The 15,898-nt window shown below is 43.3% G+C and overlaps 1 protein-coding gene across 36 annotated transcripts in view; it reads right to left on the bottom strand.

Annotated features, from left to right (window-relative positions):
* Positions 1-15,898, bottom strand: part of DLG2 (discs large MAGUK scaffold protein 2) — a 1,097,443-nt gene that overhangs the window by 38,072 nt on the left and 1,043,473 nt on the right. For all 36 annotated transcript variants that reach the window (XM_078390148.1, XM_078390151.1, XM_078390152.1 and 33 more), the window contains one exon: positions 8,816-8,891. In XM_078390148.1, the coding sequence (XP_078246274.1) occupies positions 8,816-8,891 (76 nt within the window). The remainder of the gene's footprint in view (positions 1-8,815; positions 8,892-15,898) is intronic.

Here is a 15,898-nt window from a genome sequence, read left to right as displayed (position 1 = left end):
CTTTGAAGGCCTAACCCAGACTAAAATGCCTGCCTTTAGTCTTCTTTCCCTTTCCAAGTTGGTTTTAATCTGCAAAGCCCTTAATGGTTTGGGACCCCACTGTTCGTCAGAGTGTCTTTCCCTAAGAACTTCAGCTTCGTGCTATGCCATCTTGATAGGCTCTACCCTTGCACATGGCCACGCTGAAGGAGGCAAAGACCACTACTAGAAACCAAGTTTCTTTAAATAGTTATTGTGAGTGGTCAAATCAATTCCGGCTTAGGGCAACCCTGTCCAGGGCTTTCTAGTTAGAGGGTACCCAGAACGATTTGGCCATTCTCTTCTTCTGGAGGCCTTCTTGGATCTGTGCAGCTCTGCCAGTCTGGCTCTTCTCCCAGAAGACAAGGGGAAGGATTGAATTCTTGACCTCTGGCTCCACAGCCAGGTACTACATCTCTCCAAGCTATATTCAGTCAGCCCCACTTTCTTCACAGTAGCGAAAACATGTCGCTAACATGTGGAGCCATTAGCCGTGTCTGGGTATCCATGTGTGGATCTGTTTAGGGTGAAGTGGAGTGTCAAACTACCTTGGTCTCTTTCAACGGATGTGAAAATCTCTCCATATTGATTTCATCATGTTTCTTCAAATACTACCTGCCTTTTCTTCCTCTCCCTGTTCTATACTAAATTTCAAGGCATTGCGTTTGTCTCCTGCACTCAAATGCCTGGATATTTTTCTTATGTGTTTTCCTAACAGGAATATTTATTTGCATGATTTATTTTTGTGTGTGTGTTTAGTCGTTTAGTCGTGTCCGACTCTTCGTGACCCCATGGACCAGAGCACGCCAGGCCCTCCTGTCTTCTACTGCCTCCTGGAGTTGTGTCAGGTTCATGTTGGTTGCTTCGCAGACACTGTCCAGCCATCTCATCCTTGGTCGTCCCCTTCTCCTCTTGCCATCACACCTTCCTAACATCAAGGTTTTTTCCAAGGACTCTTTTCTTCTCATGAGATGGCCAAAGTACTGGAGCCTCAGCTTCAGGATCTGTCCTTCAAGTGAGCATTCAGGGTTGATTTCCTTTAGAACTGATAGGTTTGTTCTCCTTGCAGTCCAGGGGATTCTCAAGAGCCTCCTCCAGCACCACAATTCAAAGGCATCAATTCTTCGGCGGTCTGCTTTCTTTATGGTCCAGCTCTCACTTCCATACATCACGACAGGAAAAACCATAGCTTTGACTATTCGGACTTTTGTTGGCAAGGTGATGTCTCTGCTTTTCAAGATGCTGTCAAGATTTGTCATCGCTTTCCTCCCAAGAAGAAGGCGCCTTTTAATTTCAGGGCTGCTGTCTCCGTCTGAAGTAATCATGGAGCCCAGGAAGATAAAATTTGACACTGCCTCCATATCTTCCCCTTCTATTTCCCAGGAGGTGATGGGACCAGTGGCCATGATCTTAGTTTTTTTGATGTTGAGTTTCAGACCGTTTTTTGCACTCTCCTCTTTCACTCTCATTACAAGGTTCTTTAATTCCTCCTCACTTTCTGCCATCAGAGTGGTATCATCTGCATATCGGAGGTTGTTGATATTTCTTCCGGCAATCTTAATTCCGGCTTGGGTTTCTTCCAGTCCAGCCTTCCGCATGATGTATTCTGCATATAAGTTAAATAAGCTGGGGGACAATATACAGCCTTGCCGTACTCCTTTCCCAATTTTGAACCACTCAGTTGTTCCATGACCAGTTCTAACTGTTGCTTCCTGTCCCACATATAGGTTTCTCAGGAGACAGATAAGGTGGTCAGGCACTCCCATTTCTTTAAGAACTTGCCATAGTTTGCTGTGGTCCACACAGTCAAAGGCTTTCGCATAGTCAATGAAGCAGAAGTAGATATTTTTCTGGAACTCTCTGGCTTTCTCCATAATCCAGCGCAAGTTAGCAATTTGGTCTCGAGTTCCTCTGCCTCTTCGGAATCCAGCTTGTACTTCTGGGAGTTCTCGGTCCACATACTGCTGAAGCCTACCTTGTAGGATTTTGAGCATAACCTTGCTAGCGTGCGAAATGAGTGCAATTGTACGGTAGTTGGAGCATTCTTTGGCACTGCCTTTCTTTGGGATTGGGATGTAGACTGATCTTTTCCAATCCTCTGGCCACTGTTGAGTTTTCCAAACTTGCTGGCATATTGAATGTAGCACCTTAACAGCATCATCTTTCAAGATTTTAAATAGTTCAACTGGAATGCCATCACCTCCACTGGCCTTGTTGTTAGCCAGGCTTTCTAAGGCCCACTTGACTTCGCTCTCCAGGATGTCTGGCTCAAGGTCAGCAACTACATTGTCTGGGTTGTCCAGGATATCCAAATCTTTCTGATATAATTCCTCTGTGTATTCTTGCCACCTCTTCTTGACGTCTTCTGCTTCTGTTAGGTCCCTCCCATTTTTGTCTTTTATCATGTTCATCTTTGCGCAAAATGTTCCTCTAATATCTCCAATTTTCCTGAACAGATCTCTGGTCTTTCCTTTTCTGTTATCTTCCTCTATTTCTTTGCATTGTTCATTTAAGAAGGCCCTCTTGTCTCTCCTTGCTATTCTTTGGAAGTCTGAATTCAAGTTTCTGTAACTTTCCCTATCTCCCTTGCATTTTGCTTCCCTTCTCCTCTCTGCTATTTCTAAGGCCTCGTTGGACAGCCACTTTGCTTTCTTGCATTTCCTTTTCTTTGGGATGGTTTTCGTTGCTGCCTCCTGGACAATGTTACGAGCCTCTATCCAAAGTTCTTCAGGCACTCTGTCCACCAAATCTAGTTCCTTAAATCTGTTCTTTACTTCCACTGTGTATTCATAAGGGATTTGGTTTAGATTATACCTGAGTGGCCCAGTGGTTTTTCCTAATCTCTTCAGTCTAAGCTTGAATTTTGCTATGAGAAGCTGATGATCAGAACCGCAGTCAGCTCCAGGTCTTGTTTTTGCTGACTGTATAGAGCTTCTCCATCTTTGGCTGCAGAGAATATAATCAATCTGATTTCGATATTGCCCATCTGGTGATTTCCATGTATAGAGTCGCCTCTTGTGTTGTTGGAAAAGAGTGTTTGTGATGACGAAAGAGTGTTTGTGATGACGAAAGAGTGTTTGTGATGACAAAAGAGTGTTTGTGATTTATTTTTATGCAGCGTTAACCCTTTGACTAAAGCATGTTTGTGTGCATCTTTTTCATGTTTTTAGCAGTTTGCATTTTAAAATGTGTGTGTTGTTTTTAGTTCTCTGAAATGCAATTGTAAATTGCAATGCAAATCTGCAGATTCTCAGGACAGGGTACGTTTCTTCTCATAATGCCTTTTGAGAGGTGCAAAAAGTGTACTTTTATCCAAGACATCCAAACCCTATAAAATTCTTTTCTACATCATTCCTCCTATCTAAACACATCTTGTCCTTGAATAAGTTCTGGTTCACATCCAGAGCCCAGATCTATGCTTTCCCACTAGACAGCTGAGCTCAAGATGGAGAGAGCATCACCACATTGGCATAAAAAGCAGAGTCGCTTGGCTCCAGAGACGATAGCGCCTTCGAAATGTCACAACTGGTGCTGAAATTAGGAGTGCTAAGACTGAGGTGCAGGAAATTAAAGGGTAATTAAATTCTCACCAGACCCTTGTTTGAGTAAGGCATCATTAGCAACCTAAAGGAACGATTCCTTTAGACTTTGAATATATGCCAAAAATGATCATGTAAGATGTCATATGGCTGAAGATCAGGTAACTGTTAAATTAAAAAAAAAAGGCTTCAGGGATTTGGGGTGAAGACTTGGAGTGAGATATTTCTTATCCTGATAACACGTTTTGTGCTGTTTATCTCTCAGTTTCTGTTCTGTTATCAATTCAGTAGGAGATGCCTGATTTCTGTACTTCTTGGGAGAGTGTGTGCGTTCCCAGCAGTTCAAGGAGCCAATGCAGATGTGGTGTGAACACCAGCCCTTCTGAACTAGTTAGATGGCACTGCAAGGCTCATCGATGTCAGACAGCCTGGCCACTGGTGGCCGACGCTGATGGGAATTGGAGTCCAAATCATCGAAAGGGTACCAACCAGGGGTATGATCTCTAATAGCAAAGACCATTTAGCAGGAAAAAATTAAAGAAAGCATCAGTTGCCAGTGGGTTTGCTGCATTTAATATCCTGCTTTTCTTCCAATGAGCTAAAACTGAGGGATATGGGTGTCTTTCTCCCTGCTTTCTCCTCACAATAGTCTTGAAAGCTAGGCCAAACTGAGAAAGAATGACGAGGTGAGTGTCAATAGCTGAAGGCAGACTTGAATCTGAATATTGCAGATTCCAGATCACACTGTAATCCAGGAGTTGGAAATCATCTTATCCACAGTGTGCTGTATGCTGCTCCTGAAATAAGCTTTGGGGTCTCTCCCAAAGTCTAAACACTACACCACACTGCTTGTCAAAAACCAAGGCATTAAAAACAATCTCAAAACAGGGGATGGGGAGTTAAACTGTGGCCTCCTCTCTGGCCTATACATAACTTGGAAAACATCTTTGTGTGTGAAGATATGGTTTAAATATTTTACTACAGTTAGCTAAATTGTGATAAGACCATGGATGGGGCTAGCACAAATGGGTCCATAGCACAGTATTGTTGCAGGGGCCCCACGAGTATCCAGAGTTCAACTGCTGACACAGCTGACCACTTGAGTTAGACCAGAAAGACATTATATCTTGATGACCCATGCTTCCAGGTGAAGCCTAGCAGCTCCTTAACTCTGATCAACCTCTGGAGGCCTTCTTCTTTAATGTCTCCTACTTCATTGATCCAGGAGACTCTGCAAGGAGATCAAACCTATCAATTCTGAAGGAAACCAACCCTGATTGCTCACTGGAAGGACAGATCCTGAAGCTGAGGGTCCAATACTTTGGCCATCTCATGAGAAGAGGACTCCCTGGAAAAGACCCTGATGTTGGGAAAGTGTGAAGGCAAGAGGAGAAGGGGAGGACAGAGGACGAGATGGTTGGACAGTGTCATCGAAGCAACCAACATGAATTTGACCCAACTCCGGGAGGCAGTGGAAGACAGGAGGGACTGGCGTGCTCTGGTCCATTGGGTCACGAAGAGTCAGACACAACTTAACGATTAAACAACAACATCTTCATTGGTGAAGTACAACTCTTATCATGCTTCATCACTAGCCAGGTTCACTGATGCTGATGGGTTCTGAAGTCCCTCAACAACCAGGGGACTGTATTCTACAGACCTGCCATAATGCAACATCACAGAACACCTTCAATGGTATCACCCCAGTCTTAATGGATAAAGCCATGGAGTAGGAGGGAAATTGAATAGGACAGCATCACTGCCAAGGATTGGCAGCATCCAGGGAGACTGCTGGACAGGTGTAAACAGTGTTGGGGATCCCATAAGGTTTTGGGCACCAGCAGTGCCACAGCTGTGTCTGGTACTGTATCCTAATAATGGACTAACCAACATAGGTCATGCTGCCTTCCCAGGCCTTCCCCAGGGCTGCTGATGAGTATAAACAAGATAATGAAATGTTTGAAACCAGAACAGTAAAAGGAAAGGGATACACCTCAAAGCATGTGTAAAACACCTCAACCTCACTATTTTATGAATCACAGTCACAGTCTACTTCCACATTTATCTGGGACTATCAATGGGAGTTTCCCAATTAGCAGATCTACATCACTCAGATGAGATTAAGTCTCAGAACATCTCTTTGTGGAAAAAAAGGTGCCACATCTTGGAAAGTAAGAGATAGCCAAGACAAATAGCAACACATTCTACATAATCTAATTTTTTCCCCTTTAAATAAAACCATAGGTAGCTGAACAGCATAAAAGGGCACTGACATACATTAAGAAACTATTTAATTAACTATCAGCTGGTAGACAACCACCAGTTCCTTAGGTTTAAAAACCCTGTCCCCAGCTGGAATAACAAGAGATAGAAACAAACTCTTTCAGAAATACTTTCCTTGAATTATTTTATTGCCGACCCCACCATCTACCTATGCAAAGAGAGCTCTATGTAGCCATTTGGCAGCTGGGACATACCGAATCATCTTCTTGAGGCACAAGCCCTCCACGAAAAAGAAGATGATTGTGATGTACCCACAAAAGAAAGACAAAGCTTATATTTTTTTAAAAAGGAAAGTATATAAAGTTGGGGGTTATTGTCATTTGTTTTACTGACACTCTTCAGTAGATTCACTTACAGATTTTGGTGCCCTGCGGCAAAGCCCTAGGTCTCCCACCCTGAATACAAACCCATCTTTACAGTGTCTGCCACAACGGTATAAAATAGAAATCCTGCATTTTTGTTCCTGCATTCTTTCTTCAAGTCTTGTGTTCTACTTGGAAGAATTATCCATTAACCAAAACTTTTCAAGGTGCTGTTAAATCCAGTTGTGTGTGGTTTTTTTTTTTTGGGGGGGGGGAGACAATTTATTTGAAGAAAAGGGAAAAACAAGCTTAAAGGCTTGATATATAACGGTATGCTTATGTAAGGCCAGGATCCCAAAGATCATGGGTTATCAGCAGTTTCCTGATAGAAAGACCAAGGATGAAGAATTTGGGAATGGTTTGGGTGGTTAAAACTACTCAATGTGATACATGCATAGTTCCTCATGAGACATAATTATAAGGAGAACACAGTGTACTATCTTGGCTATATAGCCTGAATCCTGTAAAAAAAATAGTGGTGAACGGTACTTTGGTGATAATGGAGTCTGACTTGCCAACTTTCCATGGGGAACGGACACACTCCCGGTGTCATCGGGTCCTTGTCTGAAGAGGCGAACTGGAGTTTTGGCTAGAAACTCAGCTTTGTTCTAGTCTCCTCTTTCCCTTATGGAGAAAATGGAGAAGAAGCAAGAGTGGGCTCAGCTGTCCCTCAGTTGGGAGGGACAGCATCATACTTTGAGAATACCCAGGGGTATTTCCAGTTACTGATGATCAGAGGTAAGAGTAGAGGATCTTTTCCCTCACCATCTGAAGCTTAAAAGAGGCAGAGCTTAGGTGTAGGGTGGATGTAAAGAAAAAATGTCTAAGGGTGCAGTTCCTACCTCCTGCAGTCCACATTAAGTCTGCTATGTAGACATTGTTCCCATTTCCCCAATGTTCTGAATACTTTGAAAAATAATCGTATCTTTGTGGAAATCACTGAGAGGTTGGCAAGGGTTGAGGTAGTTGTGATGTCGCACTTTAGAGGAAGCATGCCAGTACCACCAAATCCGTAGCCGAGTATCATATTTAGGTGAGCTTGTTTATGCTAACCAACTGTTTTAAATGATGGCTGAAACCCATATGAAATTCAAAAGAGACTAGACCCATCAAATCAATGACATAGAGGAACTGGTCCATCAAACCGCCAAGGATTCAATGGACGTATCCTATTTGTGACTTACTACTGGATTTCAGTCATTAGATGCATTGTTTCAGCATCCTCCTTCTTGAAAAGCATAGCCCTCCAGATATGAGTAGACAGTAGGCTCACCCCATTCCTCACCATTAACCATACTGGTTAGGGCTGCACTGGGGCCACCCCACCTTAGATCACATATAAGATATACTGCAATAGAATAAGTTATTTAATTATTCACTCCTCAAACACGAATACGAGCCTTCTCAGAAAGAACTGGGGTTTCTACGCTCTAGCCAACACCTCTCAATATACATCCCCTTGTAAACCCCAGGGATTCTAACTCCAAAGTCTGTAACCCCAGGGATTAACTGTGGCAATGCACTCAACGTGAAGCTGTTCTTGGAGGTTCAGAAGTGGTAGCTGTGATGGGGTGTACAAACATACTCAAGCCATTCTGTACAACCTGCACAGGCTACGTAGGAGCCTTCTTGTCCAATCCAAGATGCTAGCTCTTTCTTTTAAAGCTTTTCAAGGCTGACATGGAACGCCCTTTGAAAAGAGATGCTCACGGATGACTGCTGGAAAACAACCCAAATGCCTTGTAAATTATAGTTGGAGTGGGTGGGTGTGAAGGAAACACTCCCAGCGGTACCCAACCTTGGATCTCCAGATGTTCTTGGACTGCAACTCCCATAAATCCTGGCAAGCACAGCTAATGATGAAGGCCTCTGGGAATTTTAGTTCAAGAACCATCTGGGGACCCACGGTTCGAAACCACTGGTCTAGGATATTGTGAGATATTAAAAGGGTGACCAGATACAGCAGGCTTGTGCTGCTCAGAGTCTTGACCTGGAGGGGGGGGAAGTGCTGTCATGGTGGAGGCTCCTGTGTGGACATTGACACTGAACAGTAGCCCAAGGATGTCTGGTACTGGCGTGGAATGTGCTTTTCCTAAGTGTCCATTTCCTGTCCAGATGCAGCCTCCCCAGAGCAGTCCGGGGTTTAACTCAAGAAGCACAAGGAAATCTCAAGGAACCCCACTCAATCTGTCCCCTGAACTGAAAGTTCCTCAAGGTGGAACAACTATTCAGAAAGACTAGCACAGCTGGGTTACATAGGAGAAAGAACTGACACTTAAAAATGTATGGAGTATTGAGCAACCCCATAAGAGGTAGATTAGACCCATTTTAAATAAATAAGTTGTCAAGTAGGTAAGATCTTGTTGCTGCTAAGTTAAATAACAGTCCCAGTATATCTGACCCACTGCAAAACAGTAAAATCCCTACATTTTCTATGACATACGAGCACCACTTCCTAATTTTTAAAGAGTCATTGTTGAAACCTTTCATTTTTCTATTTTTCATTTTCTATTTTTCATTTTCTTTTCTCATTTCCCTTTCAGGCGGGTCAAATTTAAGGATGCATAGCAGCAGTTAAGAGTCCAGTCCCTAGATAATTTTATTTTTACATACCCCTTTTGCATCAATCACACCGGGTTTTGCATTAAACTTGACTGTTTTTAAACGTGCTCGCTCTTTTCTTTCGACCCTGGAAAAAGAAAGAAAGAAAAATATGGAACCTGTTAATGCTTATAGAAGGTGTACCCTAGGCATCGTACAAAACCACTTAATAATGTAAGTACTATAGAATCCCAAAAATGTAAGAAGATATATGCATTTTACACATTCCAGCCCTGTAAAGTACAAAACTAAAGACTGCAAGATAGAATTGCATCATTATCATCATCTTAGAACTTAAGGACTGGAAGGGACCCAATGGATCATTGAGTCCAGCTTCTCTCAAAGAGACACAGTAGGGAATTGAACTCCCAGCCTCTGGCTCTGTGGCCAGATACTTAAACCATTGAGCTATCCAGCAGTTCTATCACAACAGCTAGGAGTATCTCCTTTTAAAGTGATCCTTCCATATATGCCAGAATTGCTGCCGCCTGGTCCCACAAAAAACAGCAGCACTGCCACTGGGCCAAAAAGGCCCATCTTAGGCATGGATTTGGGTCAAGCTGGATAGCTATTGCCCGTATGTCGTGTGATCACTGTGAAATAGCTTGCACCAGTGTCACCAGTGATCCAAAATGTCAGCTATTTCCCTGTCTGAACTCACCGTAAGAGGAATGGAAACCAGTGGTGCATTGGAATCTCTCCTCCATGTTTCTCAAAGATTCCAAAAAGACTTACGATTTTTAATTTGGATTTCTTTCAGTGGTTTTTTTTGAGCTTGGTTTATTTTTAAGAGAGAGCTTCGTCATCATCAATGAATTGCAGAGCTGGAAGGGACCCTATGGACCATTGAGTCTAGCCTCTGTCACGGAGGCGCCATGGGGGAATCGAACTCTCAACATCTAGTTACCTAAACCACTGAGCATCCAGCAGTTCAAGATGGCGTGTGCCTCCCCTTTTATCCATCTCCCCACTGTTCTGTCCTACAGCCTCTCCAACCGCCCACACATCCTGATCTGAAAAAAACCTATGGGAGGAGTTAGTTCATTTGGACATCCTCTGCACATTAAATGCAACATAGCCTGCAGAGTCTTGTAATGAATGCCCCCTATGCCCACCCACTCTTTGGCTAGGTTTTACATAGAAGAATCTTGCACAGCACCCTAGGCATTTTGCTGCAACATCTTTCTTCCTTGATTTGTTTTGGAAAAAAAAAGATTTTCTTGTTTTAGCAAACTGATGAGCACCATCATGGGGATAAAATAAGCTTTGACACACTAGTAGCTAAAACCATCAACTATGCCCCAGGGATTAAGATAACTGGATCTAAAAAAAGCATTTGGAGGGGGGGCAGAGTCATAGCTTGACATTAAAAGCACTGCAATATGGCATCATGCTTAACTTTAAAGGAAAAGAAAATGGATCCAAATTCTTCTTCGCAATGACATGGCTGGGGGTGGGATCGTGAACCCAAACATGTAACATCACAAAGTAACTGAGATCAAGTTGGGGAATGGATGGCCCTCCAGATATTGCTTGGATGTCAGCTCCCTCCATCCCACACCATTGGTTATGTTGCCTGGTAGTAACTGAGGATGTGTAGGAAGTTGTTTTATACAATGATCAAAGCACTGATCCCTATAAGCCAGTATTGCTGACACTGACGGGCAGCAGCTATCCAGGGTTTTAGGGAGGAATCTCTGCTAGGAGACCCTGGATAAAACTCTGCAAGGCAGACATATTCCATCCCCAGACCTGTAATCCAGCAACATCTGGAGTACAACTTATCTAGAGCTTTAGACCCCCCCCCGGACCCAAAAACAGTTAATAACAAAAGTGGTAGGAATATCCAACAGAAGAAAAAAAAAAACCACTGAATGGTTCAGATGAGAGGAACTGAATTCAAACCATAAAAACCCAGGATGGACAGACACAACTATGTTGTGCAGAGACACAAAAGTATCTGCCACTGCCATCATTGGGCCCCCGGAGCCAGCCTCTTTGTAAACAGATCCAGAAATACTTGAAAGCGAACAAAGTCACTTGTGCTGTATAGAATTTATTGGAAATAGAAAGGAAGAACACCCTCTCGTGATAATGGTAGGGGTTTCGTTTTGGTCCACCGGATATCATTCTTTGGGTTGAACATTTTTTTGTTTTTGGTTACAAAGAGGTATTCCTTGCCATCAGACAATGGCCAAAGCCCAGCAGGCTAACATGGCTTTAGAGACAATAGATCTCCCACGACATTCGAAGCAGCTAGAAGCTGAAACTCTGGGGCGCAGAACTTAGTAAAATAGCCACTTAGTCCATCAGTTCACACAACTATATGACATTATCAGCCCAGGAATGACTCAGTGGGAAAGTGAAGCTAAACAACTTATATTAACACCTAAAAAAAGAGAGTGGAGTGTCACCACAAGTTTCATACTGTCCCCAGGATTTCTGCACCATTCCATCCCAATTTACTTTTTTAAAAAATTGGCTCAAGAATCCCCTGTTATTGTCTATGGACTGGGGAACATTTTAGGAGCCTCTGGGACTCTTGGCCACTCTATTCTCAGATTTGTTAGGAACATTTTAAAAATATTTTTTTTTGGACACTAGAGGGCACAACAAGACTTTTTGAGTCTGAAAAAAAATCAATACCCATTTTTATAAGATAAAAAATGTTTGGAGGCTGGGAGTCACAGCGGCTGGCCTCCAAAGTCACAGAGGGCTACCCCTAATTCTTGATCCATTATAGTTGCTCACCTGTGTTCTAAAAGCAAGGACTATAGCACCACCATGCCCTCAATATTGGGTAATAGGAATGATGGGAAAATTCACATTTTTTGCTAATTCTGCTTAATTAACCTCTTTCAGAGATTGCTGAAGAAAGGGGTTGATCTTTTTGTCCCAAGGATCTGGCGTGAAAGCGCCAGGGGTTAATGATGATGGAAGAAAATGGCGGGGAGAACATTTCCTTCAAGACACAATAACTTCTGTTTTAATCTTGCCCATTTTAAACATTGCCAGCTGCTAGGAGTTGAGCTCAGGTTACTATAGTTACAGCTGAACTTTGGAATAAACGAGAAAGCAGCGTGTGTGCATGGAAATGACTGAAGTGAAGATTTCATTTTAAATTTTCACATGGAACTCTGAAATAAACGTGGAAGGGGAATGGTAGGAAAGACCTAAGGCTATGTAATCTCCTAAATGAAATAAGCAGTGCCTACTGGGGGTAAAAAAAAAAACCCAATTAGCTCACCGCTAAATACAGCCTTTTAATCATTACTACAGCCTAATATTAATTTGTATTTTCTCTGCCTGCTAATCTCTGAAAGCAGCTTAATATCTTATATTTAATTCACTACATACAGTCCAGCTGGCAGCTGTGTTAGTCCGTAGCACAAGAGAAATCAGAAGCCTGGTAGCACCTTTTAGACTAACTTGCATATTTCATAAGCTTTCATGGGTCCAAGCACATTTCTTCAGATGAAGGAAGTAGCTGTTCTCTGTGGGGAGTTTAAAACTGCAAGCAGGAAGGGCGTGTTAGAGGAAGATGGCATTGGTCCTGTATTGGGACCAATATATGCAGGGTGTATTGGTCCTGGGTGAAGTTCTTTAACAGACAATAGACAGTGATTAATTCTATCTGAAGCGGAGGCTCCAATACTTTGGCCATCTCATGAGAAGAGAAGACTCCCTGGAAAAGACCCTGATGTTGGGAAAGTGTGAAGGCAAGAGGAGAAGAGGACGACAGAGGATGAGATGGTTGGAGAGTGTCATCGAAGCGACCAACATGAATCTAACCCAAATCCGGGAGGCAGTGGAAGACAGGAGGGCCTGGCGTGCTCCGGTCCATGGGGTCACGAAGAACCAGACACAACTACGGTAAATGACTAAACAACAACAAAAATTCTATCACAGTGATAGTGATTAGGATCTGACTTGGTAATGAAAGCCCAAGTGACTGTACTAATATATATATAATGATGCAGGAAACCGTTGTCTTTGTTAAGGCCTGTAGACAATGTGCTAAACTTCCCGATGTATACCTGCTTAATGGCCTCCCTTTGGAATCTGTTCTTGAGGTTTCCTTGTTCCAGAATTTCAACTGTGAGGCGAGAGAAAAGTGTCCAGGAAGGGTGAAGAAGTATGCTTATCAAAATTTAAAAACTGTTAGTCTAAAAAGTCATCAGGAGATTTGGAGTAAGGGATCATCGCTGATCATATGCAACTTTATCTCTCCTTTTCCACCTCTGCAGTGGAAGGAGTCTGGACTCTTGAGGATGGCCTGGAGCCAGTCCTAGAATGGACCGGGGCTAACAGGCTCAAACGGAACCTGGACAAAAAATGGAGATCTGCTTCTGAGGAGCTTCCTGGACAGACTGGAGGGAATTTCCTTAGATGGGATGGTGTTATCCTCCCAGTCAGGGATCAAGTTCATGATCTGGGCGTGTTCATGGAGCCGGCCGGATCTATCTTGGGATTCCCAGGTTCCAGTTGTGTCCAGAGCTGCCTTCATTCACTTGAGGCATATGGCCCAACTCTGCCCCTTCCTGGATGAGGAGTCCCTCAGAACATTGATGCATGCACTGGTCATTTCCTGCATTGACCACTGCAATCCTCTCTCTGTGTGGCTTCCCTTGGGTCTGACCCAGAGATTGCATTGTGTCCAGAATGTGGCAGCCAGACTGATGACTGGTGTGTGCAGGTTTGATCACATCTCCCCAGTCTCAGCTCACCTGCACTGGTTACCTGTCGCCTCCTGGATCAGATTCAAGGCTTTGATGATCACTCATAAAGCCCTTCACAGTTTAGAACCACGTTACCTGTTGGAGCATCTTTTCCTAAGGTAATCCACCCATCCTCCCTGATCATAATCCTCTGAGTAACCACTCCAAGGGAGGCCAAGAAATCCTCTACTAGATATAGGGCCTTCTTTGTGGTGGATCCAATACTATGGACCCAACTGGAACTGCGCCCGGCCCTCTGCCTCCCCTCCTTTAAAAGATCACTGAAGACAGTGCTCTCCAGAGAGGCCGTTTCTGATAACCTTGCATGCTCTATACTGTTCTATGTCCCTGCCGTATTTCATTTTATATTTCCGTCACTTGATGTGTTGATTGCTATTTTATTGTTTTTATTTACATTTATGGTTAGGGACGTGGTGGCGCTGCGGGCTAAACCGCAGAAGCCTGTGCTGCAGGGTCAGAAGACCAAGCAGTCGTAAGATCGAATCCACGCGACGGAGTGAGTGCCCATCGCTTGTCCCAGCTCCGCCAACCTAGCGGTTCGAAAGCATGCAAATGCGAGTAGATAGATAGGGACCACCTCGGTGGGAAGGTAACAGCGTTCCGTGTCTAAGTCGCACTGGCCATGTGACCACGGAAGATTGTCTTCGGACAAAAACGCTGGCTCTATGGCTTGGAGTCGAACACGACTGGACAAAAATTGTCAAGGGGAACCTTTACCTTTTATTTACATTTATTGTTTTAGTTGATTGCAAACTGTCTAGACTTGTGCTTTTGCAATAATGGGGTGGTTACAAATTTAATACATACATACGTGCACACACACACACACACACACACACACACACACACACAAAACGTCTGGTCTAAAACCAATTTGTGTTTTAAAAATGGTTTGAACTGCACTTCTATGGGAGTAACTCTTTTTCGGAGGGGAGGAATCACGACAATTTATTTTGAGAGGAAAATTTCTGCCTTCCTTTTGCTTGCTCTTAATTTGTATATTTCGTAAGCTTTCATGGGTCCAAGCACGTTTCTTCAAATGAATGGTGTAGCTGTTCTTTGGGGGGGGGTGTTTATAGGCAACTGTAGCTGCTGCAGCAGCTCATCTACTACCCCGTGTAAAGATGGCCCAGTTCCTGAAAAGCTCTCCATGTGTTATGTGTACTCTTGATTGTGGTGCAAGGGATAAGAATCCTAGTGCAAATGGGAACAACTCACCTCCACCCACTGGTCTCAGCTGGTCCCAAAATGGGAGTTCGGTGTGCATACATTGTGTTACACCTTATCACACTGGAAGCAAGTGGTTTTCTGGCTTATTAACCAGAAAACCAATTAAAAGAGCTGGATTCCATGTCTGCAAGCCTATTGGTTTGCAAGCCTGCTCTAGCATAGGAAGAGGAAGAAGAAACTGGAAAACACATTGGAGGAGGGAAAAGGAGGGAAAAAAAGAGGAAACCTTGGAGTATCAACCTACATGCAGAACTAGAAAAGACAAGAAGGAAAGACACACCAAGCCTATCTTCCAACTCTGCCCCATGGGTGCAGATCCTTTTCTGCTGTTGCATTCCCATAGGATCAGGCTTAAGACTGTGAGCAGATCCACAGGTGGCCGCTCACCATGGGCCATCCAATGAAGGATGTGTGGACCTCAGCAGTTGCCATCCTTAGACAACCCTATAGGCTGACCTTCTACATTGCATCTAGAAAGACAGAGTTTTAAAAGCCTTGCTATTTTCTCCCTGTTCTCTTTAAATGCCAGAAAAATATACAGAGGAAATGTCCTTTATAAATAATTTTCAAGGGTAAGGAACCAGCAACGGAAAAAAGAAAAACCCTCTGGACACGCAAGTCATGTTACATCTTGTTATTCCGCTTGGGTTGTTAGTAGGACATGTTTATCCACTCGACTTAGTTTCCCTTTCAGAGGGAAACCCTACACAAGATAACTTCTGCAGTGTCCCTCGAGATTTTAATCTGCGGTTTTTAACGTAAAATGGGTTTGTTAGCTTTATCTGAAGTGAGTGTTTGGCATGTGCTTCCTAACTCAAAGAGAAAAGATAAAGATATGGTTTAAATGGATACACACAAATGTAGATCCCTCTTGATTTATTTTTCCCTGTTTGGAAAGAGCAGGCCCACCTCCACTGTCAGAATAATAATGTCCACACGAACCAACGATACATTATTTTCCTTCCAAGAAGATTTCTTTCATCCTAAAATGAACCTGGAGCTAAATTTCAAGCCTGAAATCAAACGTGCTCTGCAAAGATGATGAATGGTCTGGACCTCAGCGTAAGAGTATTCCATGGAATCATTAACCTTTTAACAAGCTTTCTCTTAATATAAAGGTGAATTT

This window comes from Pogona vitticeps, chromosome 3 (assembly GCF_051106095.1).
Source record: "Pogona vitticeps strain Pit_001003342236 chromosome 3, PviZW2.1, whole genome shotgun sequence".
Lineage (NCBI taxonomy): Eukaryota > Metazoa > Chordata > Lepidosauria > Squamata > Agamidae > Pogona > Pogona vitticeps.
The sequence above is the reverse complement of the archived record's forward strand: the minus strand, read 5'-3'. Positions and strand labels throughout refer to the sequence as shown.